This window comes from Panthera uncia (genome assembly GCF_023721935.1).
Source record: "Panthera uncia isolate 11264 chromosome B3 unlocalized genomic scaffold, Puncia_PCG_1.0 HiC_scaffold_1, whole genome shotgun sequence".
Taxonomy (NCBI): Eukaryota; Metazoa; Chordata; class Mammalia; order Carnivora; family Felidae; genus Panthera; species Panthera uncia.
The window spans coordinates 98,210,020-98,226,168 of record NW_026057582.1 but is presented as its reverse complement, the minus strand read 5'-3'; the positions used below and the strand labels follow the sequence as shown (position 1 = coordinate 98,226,168).

The 16,149-nt window shown below is 47.2% G+C and overlaps 1 protein-coding gene across 6 annotated transcripts in view; it reads left to right on the top strand.

The window, feature by feature from the left end:
• Positions 1-4,044, top strand: part of ALDH1A2 (aldehyde dehydrogenase 1 family member A2) — a 100,238-nt gene extending 96,194 nt beyond the window's left edge. For 3 of the 6 annotated variants that reach the window (XM_049613691.1, XM_049613695.1, XM_049613696.1), the window contains 2 exons: positions 839-1,006; positions 1,100-2,935. In XM_049613691.1, the coding sequence (XP_049469648.1) occupies positions 839-1,006; positions 1,100-1,172 (241 nt within the window). In that variant the 3' untranslated portion in view covers positions 1,173-2,935. Of the gene's footprint in view, positions 1-838; positions 1,007-1,099; positions 2,936-3,723 lie in introns of those variants that run through there. The other 3 variants (XM_049613693.1, XM_049613694.1, XM_049613692.1) reach the window with 2 other exon arrangements.
• Positions 4,045-16,149: the final 12,105 nt, after the last annotated feature.

The following is a 16,149-nucleotide window of genomic DNA, read 5'->3' as shown; positions in this document are numbered from 1 at the left end:
TCTTAGGAGAGAGCCAGGAGAAGCATCACAGAGAAGTGACTTTAAAAAGAATAGAAGAAAAAAAGTTGAACTTTTTTTACGGAAAAAAAATAGAATGTGCTTGATTTTACAATGAGAAAAGCGGGGAAAGGGCAGTGACAATGAAGTGAAATGAGAAGGGAATACAGACAGGTGAAAAAAGGAACGTTGTGGCCAGGAGACGTGGCCACACCCCAGCATCCTGAAGACAGTGGTTGGAGACCCAAGTTGAGTGACTGGAGGGCTGGGAAGGGCTGTATCTCCTGTCCCCACCGAGGCAGGTGACCCAGTTCCCAGTCAGTAAACGTTTCCCCGGAGTCTTGGGGGACCAGCTGACTACCACTTCCTTTTCTGTCAGTTATTTTGATTTCCTGCCTCTTTGCCCTTACTCTGTGGGCATGTGGGCAGCTTGTATCAGGATTGTTTTTAAGCGTTGCAGGTGATCCGTGCTCTTCCCTGGTGAGCCTTTAGGTCTTCCTTTCCATTTGTTAAGTCTAAGGTCCAGTGAAAAGGAATTTAGAACATCAGACAGAGGGGATCCCAGCCCGGAAATCTCATGCTTTTCTTTCAGCCAAAGTAGACTAGATCTATAGGGGAGCAACTGGAAAACACATATGAGGGGGTGTCCAGTGGCAAGAGCAGGTTTTAGAGGAGGAAGGCACACCATCGTCCCCAGGAGCCATTGCTGCCTGCGGTAGAGACGCGGCGGCAGAGACCTGGGCCTGGTCCGCTGCTGTCCACGGTGCCCACCCAGGGGCCCAGTTCAGGGCCTGTGTGACCGCTGACCCAGGCTAATCCACATGCCTGTTTCTCTGAGTAGGTGGCAGTGCTGCACCCTTCTGTGCAATGTTGTGGAGACAATCAGTCTTTGCCTTCAAGAAACGGTTACTGCTCGGGATATGACAGTTCTCTGTGCTCCTCAGAGGAGAGCTGGGCTGTCCACTCATCAGACATTTCTACATGGAAACCCAGGGCCTGCTGTTAGCAGGTGATAAACCTCCCCTTCTCGGGACTCTTGCCGTCCCTCAGGCCGGGCCGCCCAGCCCTCTGGTGTCTGATACTGCCTATTTCTGCCTTTTAGGGGGGAGTTTGGCTTGCGAGAGTACTCGGAGGTGAAGACGGTGACAGTAAAGATCCCTCAGAAGAACTCCTAAGAAGGCCAAGGGGGAAGGTGGAGGCCATCCCGCAGGACTCTCCCTCTCTGCTCTCCCTGGGGGGCCCGGCTCTCAGGAATCCAAAGTCCATACTTGGTCCTTATTTAAAGTGAAATAATGACACGTAGGCCAGGCCAGTCAGTGGGTAATGAAAGCAGACCATGTGGGCACCATTTCCTGGCACTCTGTAAGGGTTCACCTGAATAATACCAAATACTGGGGAAAGGGGACGGAGAGCAGAGGAGTAGCTGTCAGGGACTTCGATCTCTCCAGAGGGATGGGCTGGCACCTTTTGTCACAAAGAACTTTCCTCCTGAGGAAAGGTTGTCTTTCCATTGTCTTCATTTTCCCCTTTCCAGCCTCTCTCTGCTCACCCACCCCTCCAAGGAGATCTCAGCTGAGCTCATTTGGGGCAGATGTTTGGGCCGGGAACAATTTTCCAAGGTTTTGCAGCCAAATTACCATTTCATGTTATCCACTTCTTCAAAGCAAAACATGAAATGGTTTTAGTTAGAGCCAGACCAGACTGAAAATGCCAGGAGCTGGTACACTGCAGATGTACCAAGAAGCAAGAACTTGGGGACGTTCCTGACCCAATCTGGCTTTCTTACATCCATAAATAACACGAGCAAAAGAGCAGGAAGATGGAGATCTGGAGATCATCCTATGTAGTTGACAACTTCTGATCTGGCTGCTTGGCTTTAGGGCGTGTGGGTGCGCGTGTGTTTACTTCCTTCTGGGTGATTCTGGAATAAGGTGGGGGCAGGGGGGGTTGTTTTTCATAGATTGATAAGATCTTTTTCCAAAGCTTATCTTAACAACCCAGAAACGAATGGCTGGGCTCAAGAATTTGGTAAAAGGTAATGCTGGGGGCCTTGCAGAAATAATTTCATTTTCAGTACTGGCTGACAATTCTTACTAAGTGAATTATCTCTGCAGTTGGACTCTTCAGCCTCTGTCCCCCGCCCCCCATTGCCCCAGCACTGCTACTCCCAGTGCTCTGGCTGTCACTTTGGCCTATCGTGCCCTAAATCCACTGGCAGTAACCCTGGAGAACCTGAGCAAGCCTGCAGATTCCGTGTCACTCGCAGACTTGCAGCGTGCCACGATTGCCACGCTCCACCAGACCTCCGCCGACTCATCCAGCGGCTCGTCCACGTCCACGCAGCATTTTCCCTCCCAGCCTCCCCAGGAGCCTCCCGAGGGGGAGGCACCAAGCGGTGCCCCTCCCTCCCCTCCAGTCACACCCTCCTCTCCTGCTTTCCAACGCATCCACCGCATCCACCGGTTGATGGACAGCATCACCTTCCTTTCCTCCTTCCGCTTTCCTGGCTGCCGAAGTCAGTCCGGTCTGTAACGTAGATGGAGATCACTTATTTAAAAGTACCAAACATAGCCTAGAGTACATGGAATATGGCCAACACATATATAGCCTTCTGTATTTAATGGGTTTCTGCTTTCTAACCATCCCGGGTTTCTATTTATAAGTCTTGTCTATTCATGATGTTTAAAAGAAATCCCTCCTCGCTGTTATTTACGAACGGCAGTGCATTCAGTGGCCCGATGCCTTGAGAGACGCCACATCTCTGAGCCCTTCCATGTGACTGTCATGCTCTCCTTATAGCTTGTGTCCAAGTGAACATATCCATTAACCAGCTAGTTACCTTTCAACTGCAGTATAGAATGTGAAAATGAAGATTTATTTCTTTTAATTTACTTAAAAAGAAACCTCTGTGCTAGCAATAAAGCATTTATATTGTGTACTCCTTGGGGTTATTTGGCTGTGTTTATAAATCTTTGTGTCATACTGAGTACACTTGGGTCCTTCTCTCAGTGGCTGGGGCTTTCAGCTGGGCTGTTTTCTCTGGTTACTGACCAGAAGTCTGGGCGAGTATTTTTACAGAATGCAGTAAAGTGAACAAGACCCTTGTTTTCTGACACAATTCAGAATTGGTGTATACATACAGTTCTGTGTGGCAAACAAGTATAATCATTTATGAAGCCTAGGAAATGACTTCATTCAAAAGAGCCCCCACGAAAGCTAAAACGCAAAGGAGCCTCGGGGCCTCGTCCTCGCCGTCACAGCTACATGACAGAGCTTGCGTTGCTGATGGTATTTGGCAGTGGTTTTATTTTTATTTACTGTGGTGAAATGAAGTCAAAAGCTGACAACCCGACGCAGTATTTTGGCAGCTGTAAGAAGGAAGCTGTGAATGGTGACTGTGTTACCGGCTAGAGTTTGTTTGCTCTGCATTCTCAGAGTTGAGCTTTGGGGGAGTGCTTTCCACTCTTCAGACCTGCACGTCCCCTCCTTCCAATGCTTGGAATCTTCACCTGAGCCCTAGTCATGTGAGACAAAACAAAAACTGATGACTTGGCCACAAAGGGGATCAGACTGGGTGGAGAGTCGTGCTGCTCTCTGACTGCTGAGATCTCGTCCCTCAGAGGAGGAAACTGAACCTGGGGAGCACAGTCCCCAGGGCACTGGGGTGTATTCGGAAATATAAGATGCAGGCTCCCTATGAATCTACTTCATGTTCATTACTTTCAGTCACCAGGAAGAAAATGAGAACCAGATGGGCATAGAGTCATCATTGAAAAGTCCTTTGGAAGCTGGCACTGTAGAGCTTCTAGATAACGGGAATCCAGAATAAGATAGACATAATTTGGTGGTTCTTCAAAGCATAAAGATCCTCAAACCTCATCCCTTTATGGTATCAATATAAAGGCAAATAAAGACAGCATTACAAATGTCAGTAATGAAACTAATACAGAGACACTCGATCCTTGTCATCACCACTGTATGTTTTTTTACTGTTAATCCCTGAGCTTTCCATTATACCTTTTCCTCCAAAACACTCTTAGCGCCTTCGTATTGATGATCTCATTCTTTTTCATGACTTAGACCCTAAAGGGCAAGAAAATCATGAGGTAGGGACTAAAGAACAGAAAGAGTAAGTACACTAGACTACAGTAAAACAAGAAGATGCCCAAGAAAAGAGGACACTCCAGGAGAAGCTAGCGGAAGAGGTGGGCTTTGATCTGGGCTTGAGGAAGGAGTGCAATTCCAGTAGGCAGGGGAGTGAGAAGAAGGAGTCCTTGGTAAAAGCAGTAATCTGCACAGGCGCAGAGGTGAGGCAGAGGTATGCTCTTGTGATTGTGAGGAGATGGGAGTCATTGAGATTGTGGAGGGCCCTGAGGGTCAGCCAGAGCTCCAGGTACTGTAGTAGAAAATGGGGTCCCTGGTGGTATGGGGGCTGGAGAATGACAGAGCGGTGGTTAGAACATGCTGGTCTGGAACAGAGAGGATGGCAGAGAAGCAGACTGGTTACAGGATGAGTGTGGTGTTATCCCAGCTTGGTCAGGGGATGGAAAGGGAGGAAACAAATCAGTGCAGAAGTCACAAGAACTCAGTGAATGAATAGGAAAGAGGGAAAAGTAAATGAGTACATCTTCAAGCCCGGATGACAAGGAAATGGCAGTGCCATCAGTGCAGAAGTTGAAACATGGAACAAAGTTTTAGGGAAAGATCTTGACATCAGGCTTTGGACATGTAATTTTGAAGGTGATGAAGGAATATCCAGCCAGAGGAGCAGGCAGGTGGAGATAAGAGATTGGAACCTGGCCCGGGAGACTGAACTGGGGCATGACTATGAAAGCGATGGTTCTGAGAATGCAAGAATAGAAACAACCAGGGCCAAGGAGGAGCCGAGTGAAAAAAAATGGAGGCAGCAGTCAGAGAACTGGGAGGAAACCTTGTTGTCCCCAGAAACCCAGGGGAGAGAGAGTTCAAGGAGGGCAGGCAGCCAAAAGCTTGAGAGCCTGATGGTTTGAGGAGCCCCACGTTAAGGGATTCTGAATTTATCTCTTCATTTACAAAGTGGAGGCTGGTGGTGGCCGTCAGTTGAGAGATGTGATAAGCAGCCACTGCCACGCACACGCTTCATGCCGTGAGCCGGGAGGCCTCTCAGAGGTCCACGGTGCTCAGCAGCCAGCAGAGCCCCCGCCTCTCCTGAGCCGTGGTGCGGGCTCGTAACCAAGCAGCCAGTGTCTGTCTATGCCTGCCCTGCCCTGCTCTGCTCCATCCTGCTCCGCGCTCTTGTCTGCCCTAGAGCCCCCTGGAAACAGAGGATGTGAGCTCCCATTCGATACTTGCCCCCTTTGATTAGAAGAAACTAGAGCTGGATTAGCTGGCTGAGGTCAGGAGGGGGAGAATGGCCTTGGAACAAGTGTCCAAAAGTGGGTAGAGCTGAGGAAGGCCTAGAGAGGAGGCATAGCGGGACTGTTGGGGAAAGTCTCCTCACAGTTTTAGTGCCATCCTGGCTGCATTCTCTGCAGCTGAGGGCAGAACAAATGTCCATTGCTAGTTACGTGTATTTATGTAATTATTAGTTTTTCTAGGGTATTTTTTGGGAGAGGGCTGTTGACAAATATCCCCAAGATATTTAAAGTCAATCACAGTGCTTGAAATACACTAGGAATAATAGAAACAATTACAAAATCACATGAATTAAAAAATGGGATGAAAAGAAAACAACAGTGGGAAACAAGTGCAGCCAGAATGAGGCTGGAAAATAACACATTCTACAAGGTGCACTCACTGTTTGTAGGGGTCGCTGTTAATCCGATCAGGAAAGAGTTAACACTGCAGACCACTGACCCTAAGAAACCACTCCCCTGTCCTCCATCACCTTCCCTCCACAAATGTTTATGACGCCAGGCATTGGCATGGATGCTGGGGCGCAAAGCCAGCCAGGCACAGCTCCTACCTTGTGAAGCTTCCAGTCTAACAGGATAACCATAACTGTGGGACATCTGCTTTGCTCTCTCACTGTAACTCCTTGCCGGGCACATACATCCAGTTTATGGACGGATCACACAGACCCTTTCTCACATCGTCTTGTTGGTAATCCAGAGTGACGGCCAACTAGCAACGCGGTGTGGGGGAAAGCACGTTGCATGAGAGGGTCAGAAAAGTGATCAGCAGCCCTCCTTTGTAGTCCCTTTACAGGAAGTTGTGTGTGTCTTTGGGGAAGTCCCTTCACTTAGGTGGGCCTCGCCCCATGCTGTGCGGGGATGAAACATCATGAATGGCCAGTTTCTTTGGTTGCTCTGAAGCATCATGCACACACACAGCTCTAAGCTACGAAAAGTAATAACAAAGTGACCCTGTTGCTTTGCTGACCAATCTGTAGGACACCAGAATTTGTCATTTCTCACTCAGCTTTAAGGCCACCACCCAGACCCTGACTCTCTAGAGTGGGATTCCTCGGGTCTCCGGGGAGGCCGCCTTGCCTGGAGTTGGGCCACACGTGCAGCCCTCGAGCCAGCTAGGACTGAGGGGGATGCACGTAGCTCCGGCCATTCCCCAGATTTCGGTCCTGTGTATTCGACACATTGTTCAGACGCCGCGTGGGGTGATGACGAGGCCTGCAGGCTCTGGCTGGACTGCCGGTGCCTCCCCGAATGTGTCACACAACAACTGCTCCTCAGTGGTGCTGGCTGGGAGTGAGAGCATGGGAAAGTCCAGTCCAGAACGGCATGAGCCCTCTTCCTAAACACGTACATGGTCTAATTCTCACTTGGTTATTGGCCAGATTAACAGGAAGATCAGCTTGCCATGTAGCCTTTGATGTGAAACTGCTTAGATAATGTTTCCTTTGGCCATTTATCTATGTAGCAAGGAGGAACCTGAAACCAGCCCAGCCTGGGCCCCCTTCCTGCTGGAGCATGAGCGCCTCTTCATGGTTTTAAGGTCTTTGAGCCTTGCTTTTTTGGTTTGTTTCTCAAGAGCAGGTCCCTGTCCCTCCTCTCCTTCTCCCAAAATAGATGTTATTATCAAGTGGGCTCGAGTTGCCGAATTTTATTATTTATTATTTTTATTTTATGAAGCGGTTTCCCCAGTCTGCTTCAGAGATGTGCCATAGGCTTCCTATTTTATGTTATGAGCAGGATAAAAAGTACTGTAAGCCCAAGCACTCGTGAGCTGCAAAGAATAGAGACTCCTCCAGGCGCCATCCCATCTGGAGCCAAACACAGTGATTCCAGGGCTCTGAGAAGACCTCTTCTAATTCCAAGCAGATACATCCAATTTATGGAAGGATAATGTAGAACGTTTCCCAGTTCCTCTTGGTTGGTGACCTAGAGGGAGAACTTTCAGAGATTCCCATGAGAGCCAAGCAGCAATGAACAAGCACCCATCGTGCTTCTTAAGTTTGCCAGAGTTTGGCAAACCCAAGGGAAGTTTTGTTGGTTAAACAGCTGAGATCTCAGTCTCCATTTCCCAAGTTAGGTTCATTCATAAGCAACACAGAATTCGAGTAAAATTGGATAAATTCCAGATGCCACTTGGGAATACAATTAGCTCATGTTCCCTAGTGGCCCTGAGGGAGGTGTGATGGCCACAAACACTCTCGGAGGCTGCTGCAATGTCCACTCCCAGCCCTTAATTGTGTGTGCCTTGCCAAAGAGAGGTGGGGACAGGAGCTTGTCAGACAAAGGCTGGGGACCACGGGTGTGTGTGTGTGTGTGTGTGTGTGTGTGTGTGTGTACATGATATCCACCCACCACATGACTACTCTTTTAAGTTCAGATCTGACATACTCTGATTCCAGGAATTGGAGTTAGTAACTGTTAGTAACAGTTATGCTAGTAACATAAAGAGATTCCCAGCGGGCAAAGCAGCAAAATTCTAGAGTGTTCCACCTCTCACTAGCTGTGTGCTTTGGAAAATTTGTTAACTATCCAAGCTCTCAGTTTCCTCACCTGGAAAATGGGGGTAATAAAATTACCTACCTCACACAGTTGTCATGAGAGTGGAATAAGAGATGTGTGTAAAATGCTTACTTAGGTCCACTGTAAGGGCTCAAAAAAATGGCAGCGATGAATAAAGATGAATAAACAAATCCATAGTCAGGAGAGCTCTAGTCCCATAGAGGTCATAAATTTCACAGTCCCTTAGGTTCAGTCTAGCACATCCATGGCTTTGGGCTCCCATGCAGAAGCCAGGCAGGAGGACACCTGTACTCTGGTGGCCTTAAATAGTGGCATTGGAACCACTCTGGTGAATGCTGGAAGGATGGCAGGATAGAATCATTTAAAATCACATGTCTGTGACCAGTCAGTTCTATTCTGCATGCCCTGTCACCAAGATCTAGAGATTGTGTCCCACAGAAGATGTTCCAGTTCCCATTTGTTTAAAAGAACAGGTAGCAAGTGGGGCCGTGTTGGTGAAGGAGGCAATTACTAACTCAGAAGAGGCTTTTGCTGCCTTGTGCTAAGTGTTTGCTATGTTGAGGTTATTATTACAACATTATTGTTGTTGTTATCCTTGCTTCCAATAACATTGGGGTAGGGGTTTTGCCTAGGTGTGCTAGAGGGAGTCACCTGCCTGTTTGAACACTTAAACTGAAGCCCAGGTTCTCAGGAAGGCGATGGTAACACCCCTGGAAGGTCATTAACTGTGGGAAGGCCTCACCTCTCCCCAGAGCTACAAAATGTGACTCTGAAATTCTAGGCCCTTTCGGAGGAGAGGAGCGGGGGCTGCTTTGGCCCAGATGTTGAAAACAAGAACGCTCTCCCAAGCAGAGGCCTTGGTACAATCAGCTAAGCCTAAAGGACCGCAGAAAACAAAACTGAAAACTGCCCAGAACACTTTCTTCTGTTTGTCTGTTTCATTCCCACAAGAAACTGTTATTCTTCCCAACTAGTTACAAGGCTTGCCCACAAGAAGAATAGATAACCTTAAAAAACTTAAGGAAAATAAAACCACCCTGGAAATTCACTCAATCCCAAGGGCCATGGTGACCCAGGATTCTGATTTGGCTTTTTTTTTTCTTTTTTTTCATTTCGCGCTCAAAGATAAACTAATGCGCAAAGCCACATACATATTGGAAACACTTGTCCTTTATGTTTTTCCACTTACCCTCAGCGATATCAAGGACTTTGTAACAAATTAGCTTGTCAGGAATTCTTTTCAGGAAACTAAACCACAGTTTTAGTCTTGTCTATTCAACACATTGTTCAGAAATGTTTTGGTAACCTTTAAAGCCCTACTCTAGGAGAGAAGTTCCCATACCCTCCAATTAAATTCTTTCCTATTTTGAAGGTCGTTAAGACTTTGGAAGATGTGCTTATACGTGAGTTTGAGTCACACATCCATGTCCTCAGCTGAGGAAGACAGGAAGGTCCCCGCAGCCACCAAACTGTGCAGGGCCAGGGCTCTCCATGGTCAGGAAGGAGAGCCCGGGGGTGTTGGACACAGCTACTCACTAGGGAAGGTTCACTGGTGGGTGGATGCCAAGGTGTGAACAGATCTGAAGGGCTGAGGGCAGAGGATTCATCCAAGGAAAGCCTGTGAAAAAACCTGAAGTTTGCAGTTGGTCCTCAATGCCCCAACCTGCCACATATGGTCCTCTCACCCTCATTAAAATCTGGTCACCGGCAACTGTTTTCCAAAGGGGAAGTTGTATTTTCTAGTGCCTATCGTTGAAGATACAGATTTAGCCAGAAAGGGAAGATTTAGACAGGGTTATGTAATGGGATTTTAAGAGTTAAAGGGGACCTTTGAGATTATCCAGTCTAATACCTTCATTTGACAGATGTAGAAAATGAGCCAAAGAGAGAAATGACTTCCACACGGTAAATAAACCTTTCAGCCCAGAACTTCAGTCCGATGCTTTTTCTCCTCTACCACCTGGGATAGAATTTTTGGAAACTTGTTATACTGAATCCCCAATCTTACTTTACAGAAGTAAAACATAGCCATTAATTGCAAATGTTTCCAGAAGGGTTCAAGCAGAGTTTTTTAATAGAACACATTAGCCCATTAGTACCCACTAAACACATCATCACTCAGTTTCCCAGATCAGCTTAAAGAAAGCAGGGTTTGAAGGGCGAGGGAGCTGAGATGAGGAAAGTCTTTCTTGCATAGAGAAGTAGAATGAAGAGGGAAACACGCCGGGGGCCGCAGCAGGGTGAGGGTGAGGGTGTCATGGTGTGGAGATCTGATTTTCTTGCTGTTTCTGCTTCTGAGCAACAGTGTGACTTGGCCCCATCCTGGCCCCTCTCAGAGCTTAGTTTTCTATCTGTAAATTACGGGTCGTGGGTGGGGAGAGGCAGGGGTCCTTGAACCTGGCATCAGACTCACTTTGGAGAATTGGTTAAAAACACTGCTCCATTTCCTCTGTGGCTATTTTGATTCAGTGGGACTGAGGTTTGGCCTGGAAATCTGTATGTGTGGTTTGTCTTGCTTTAAACGTGAATCGCTTCAGGTTATTACTGAACAGCTGTTTGCATGTGTTCGGTTTAAAGCTCAAACGTTAATCACACACGAAAAAGAAAGAGGATTTGTGTATTGGAAGATTTCCTTCCAAAGCCTTGTCCTGGTAGTCCCCAGCCCTCTTTCCAGAAGCACACCCCTTATCGGTTTCTTGGTATCTTTCCCAAGATGCCATGGACATTGTTAACATGTGGCCCAAGTGACTGTGGCGCAGCTCGTCTCGAGACAGGCGTTGGGGGGACGGGGGTCTACTCCAGAGCCTCCTTACCCTGCAGATGAGGGAACTGAGGCTTAGACACAGCAAAACATCACGCCTCACGGAGCAGTAGGGCAATGACAGGCTCTCGTACACGGTGCTCTTACTTCCATGCTTGGCCTTTGCTGGTGTCCTTGTCTTGCTCACGGCCACTGCTGTCAGGACGGGAGGGCTCTGGTGCGTCTTGGGTAGACAGGAGAGCTGAGTTCTCCCCGAGCATGGAGCCAGGCCAGGAAGGGCTTCTCTTGCACTAGAGGCCCAACTCCCGGCCATGGCTTCAGGGGTGCTGGGAGAAGACTGTGGGGATCCCAGCGCTTCCCCGGAGGGAAACTTGACAAGTAAAACCTGCCTCTCCCCAGCACCCAGGAAGACTCGAGCTCTGCTGTGGGTCCTGCCTCTTTCCCTCCTCTTCCCATCCTTTGTGGCACCCCAAATTTACGCATAGGGATTGTTTTTCCCAAAGCTGACCGATTTCAGATCTGAAAAACCGTCCCAGAAAAGGAGCTGGAAATTCTAGAGACGAAAGCGTCTTCGTTCCTGATACTTGAGTCAGTAATGGCCTTAAAGATCTCCCAGTAATGGTCCCAGCAACCGTCACTTCCACAGCCTTCTGCCCTTAGCTAATAAATAACACAGGGAAGCTTCACCAGGGGTCTGTTTCTGGACAAATTATCTTTTCAACACTCGGATCAGCTTACTTCATGGCTTGGTTGTTTCCTGTTTCTCAGCATCCAATTCAGTTGGCCTGCCTCGTAGCTGGCCGTGAGTCCGGCTTTGTGTGCGAGCATATGCGTGGAATCTTCTGAGGTCCTGAGGTCATGGTTCCTGCTCTGGAGCCCGAGGGGCAGCCCCCTGAGGCTGGAGGGCCCTGACTCGCAGGCCAGGCACCCGGGCTCTGGTCTCGGCCGTGTGCTGGCGCCCTGCCCTCAGCCGGCCAGCCTCCTCATCGGCAACGCTCCACTTCAGTCCCAGCACTACCCACTATGAATGAGGGGCTTGGCCAACCCTGTTTCGTTGATGGCGTTGAGATTGGAGAAGAAATCACAAGTGGCAGCACAGGATCCGGGGACCCGTCTCCTTCCAGGTGAGCAGGTAGAGTGTCTGTCGGGGCCCTCACCTGCCGGCCTCTGCCCAGCCACACATCTCCATTACCGCTGTCCTCCCTCCACTGTCTCCTCCACTAGCCCTGGCTGACCCGACGGCTATTGTTCCTAGCTCCTCTGGCCCCTGCTCCCTCTGCCTGAACTCAGCCCTGCTTCCCCGACTTCCCTTTTCCTTCTGTCCTTCCTTGATACTTTCAGCAGGATGACTGCTCCTTGCCTGAGAGCTAGGCGCTGTACTAGGTTCTGGGAACACCTAGAGGGTGGGAGGAGCTGGTCCTCTGAAGCCCACCTTCTAAGGTGGAAGATAGAGAAATAAATCACTCACACTAATGTCATAGGATAAGTGCCGTACCAGGAAGAAGAAAAACTGCAGTGAGAAGGCAGAGGAGGGAAGTGGTCAATTTTGATAGGTGAGCAGGAGCTAGAATGAGTTTGGGGGGAGGGCGGTGGGGAGAATTTTATAGAGTAGGTGACATTGGAGTTTTTTAAATACCTCCCTGCTTCCACAGAGGATTTTAGAAGGGTGAATAAAGGGCAGGGACCAGAGAGTGAGAACATTCTGATTTTATTATGTAGCCATCTACATATCAGGCATTTTTTTTTTTTTTTTACTTGCTGCATGGCTCACAGAGCATTCAGAGGTATGTCCAGAGCCCAGAATCTTACTTAGCCTCATACAGACTCCTTCTAGCACAGTAGCTTCTAGGGAAAAAAAAAACAAAAAAACAAAGTGCAGATATAAGCAAGAAGAGAAAACCCAGAGTACCCGGGATCAGCCTCAGGAGGAAAACATCTGTCCATCAGGCAAGGGTAGATCCTAAGTGTATATAAGCAAAGCGGAACGTGCCTGTAGAGCCTCGAAGACTGATTTGGAAAAGCACGGAAAGGTGGCCAGGCATCGACGACAGCCAATAAAAATGATGGCTACCCAACTCTCCTCTGAAATGCTAATGGACCTTGTGAGGAGGAAGGTGGGGCATGTTTTGGGAGAGAGGCTCTTGAAGAGAAACTCAGTACAACAGTCTACTTGTCCTTTGCTCTGTGACCCTGATACACTGGTTTTGATGAAGGCTTCTCAAGTGTGCCAGGCTGGCGAGTGGACTGAAAGCCACAAGCTGCTCTTCTGGAATGCAGGAGGAGCAGCGAGTGAACAGAAGAGGAAGCTCCCTGCAGGTGGATCTCCACCCACAGATCTCAGCCCAGGATCCAGGGTGGAAACACGTTCCCAGGGTCACTGAAGAACGCAAGTCCCTCCATGGCAGCAACACCAGGCAAGTAGAATTCTGCCTGCTGTGGTCAGAACCTTTCATTTCATCGAGAGCCCCCGCAAGCCAGGCACTGCAGCAATAGCACCATATGAGTAAGACTTGGCTTCAACCCACAAAGCTTTCGTGGTTGCATTTATACTTCCGGGGCCTGCTTGCATATTGCCACACCAAATGACCTTAACGGAAAATAGGGGAACTTACTAGTTGAATTTAAACGTTTAAATTCGTTGTGTTCTAAGAATGACCTGATATTTAAAAAATGATCCTTGGGGCACCTGGGTGGCTCAGTCGATTAAGCGGCCGACTTCGGCTCGGGTCACGATCTCGCGGTCCGTGAGTTCGAGCCCCGCGTCGGGCTCTGTGCTGACAGCTCAGAGCCTGGAGCCTGTTTCAGATTCTGTGTCTCCCTCTCTCTGACCCTCCCCCATTCATGCTCTGTCTCTCTCTATCTCAAAAAAAATAAACGTTAAAAAAAAAAATTAAAAAATGATCCTTGTGTTTGGCCACATGAAACTGTTTGAATAGATAAAATCAAGAGTGGTAGTAAGACTGGGTCTGGACTCAGACAGGCAGGCCTCAAATACTGGTGTTGCCATTTATGTGTGACTTGTGGCAAGATGCTTATCTTTTGCAGCTCATGTTGTTCTCTGAACCTGCGGGAGAGTAACAAATAATCTGCAGCATTACAAGGATTATGGTCAATGCACGTCAAAGCCTAGAACATGGTAAGCATTTGAATAGATGGAATTTAAAAAATATATTCATCCGGAAGACTAGGAGACAATATTTGCAATATATGTGACAAGGCATCAGCATCCAGAATATATAGAGAGCTCCTAGAACTCAGTAAGAAAAAAGCAAGCCAATAGAAAATTGGACAAATAATATGAATAGTAATTCGCAGAAGAATAAATACAAAAGGCCAGTTCAGTCTGTATACGAAAAGATCCCCATTCTCACTAGTAATCACGACAGTGCAGACTCACAATGACATGATGCCATCAATACTAGTTAAATATACATTTGTGTAGCTCTACGGAGAATAAACCACACCTACTGACTCCTTTCCATGTACCAGGAAGAGGGGAAACAATATGTTCTTAAACATAATGTTAAGTGAAGAAAGCTATTCAAAAACAATACATGAAGCACAATGCCATGTAGATTAAGGCACACGCACCAACATGCCATATATGTGCCTAGTGCACACGCATCATGTTAAACGTATAGAAAAAGACGTAGACTCACGCCAAATGTCTATCACTGGTTACCTATGGAGAAGAGGTTGGCATAGGCGTGGGTTGTCAAATGGCACTCAAGTTTTATCAGGAAAGTTTTCATTTCTTTTAAGAACGTGTCCATAGATTTGTTTAAATGGGTAAGTTAAATGAATACAAATTTAACATAGATAAAATTTATCTCGGCATAGAATGTGGTTGAGACTCCTGGTGAAAACGCACACAGCCTGGGTACATACCCCGGCTCCATGGCTTTCTCGGTATGGATTGAGCCAAGTCATATAACCTGTCTTGCCTTAGTGTCCTTATCCTTGATACAAACGTAATAGTAGTTATTGTGAGGATGTTGTGCGGATAGATGAGCCGACAGAATGGCATGCGGAAAGGGTCAGTAACGTAGCTTTTACTGTTATTACTCTCCTTCCTATAACGGGTCAGCAAAAGTCAACCTATAGTGGAGTTGGGAAGGTCCACATTTAGCCCAAAGTCTTTCTACAGGTAAGGAAACTAAGACCAGAGAGATTCAATGGCTTGTCCAAGCAACACAGTTAGTGAGCTTTCCGTTGGTTCCCAAGACTTAGTGCTCTAAGAATACAAAATCAAATTCTCCAAGGCATAAAAACACTCAGACTCAGCCTCGTTTCTGTGCCTGTAAAATGTGAATGTCTCTTTCTTTACATACATATCACCAGACTTCCTTAGGAAAAGTACAACTCCAGTAAAAGCTTGACTCATGGCATGAATATTTTGCTTGTGGGCAGAGGCAAATGGTGATTATGGGGATCTTCTTGCTCCCAGTGAAAGGAAATAAATCACTCACAACCAACATTTGCATTTCAGAGCACTTTCACTTATTACCTTATTTAGTCCCCAAGACTCTGTGAAGCAGGTGTCATCATTATCCCCAAATTACAGAGGGAGAAGCTGAGACTCAGAGTTTAAGTAGTATGCCTGAGAGTTTTAGAGAGGACTTAACTTTCTACTAAATTAAATGGCAACTTTAAAATTAACTTCAAAAAAAAAAAAGAAAAAAATTTTTTGAGTTTATTTATTTATTTTGAGAGAGACAGAGATAGGGTGAGCAGGAGAGGGGCAGAGAAAGAGGGAGACAGAGAATCCCAAGCAGGCTCTGTGGTATTAAAGCAGAGCCCAGTGTGGGGCTCAAACTCACAAAACCATGAGATCATGACCTGAGCCAAAACAAATAGCCAGACACTTAACCAAGTGGGCCATCCAGGCATCCCAAAAACAATGAAAAAGTTAGGAATGCTGTTTTTGTTTTTGTGGAGTTGGGACAGAGACAGGTTAAAATATCTGTTGTGAGAACATACATTTGTGTGGTAACTGCACACATCTCGGATATTCTCTGGCAGAACCATTTTCAAGTACCTTGACTAATTGACAGAGTATGCGTCCTGATGCTTTTCAAAAAATAGTTACCATTCCTTTTTTCTAATGGTTTTTTACTTTTGAGAGAGAGAGAATGAAGGAGAGACAGAGAGACAGAGCACAAGTGGGGGAGGGGCAGAGAGAGAGGGAGACACAGAATCAGAAGCAGGTTCTAGGCTCTGAGCTGTCGGCACAGAGCCCGATGCAGGGCTTGAACCCACGAACCATAAGATCATGACCTGAGACAAAGTTGGACGCTCAACTGATTGAACCACCCAGGCACCCCAGTTACCATTCCTATAAAAAAGTGTTTCCACTCAAGATATATTAAAGGTCCAAAGTATCATTATGAAACAGTGATCATGGTTTCTAACTGTTACACCTTTATACTAGTTTGGGGTGGCAGATAGATATAACTTGATACAGACCACCAAGTAAACTTT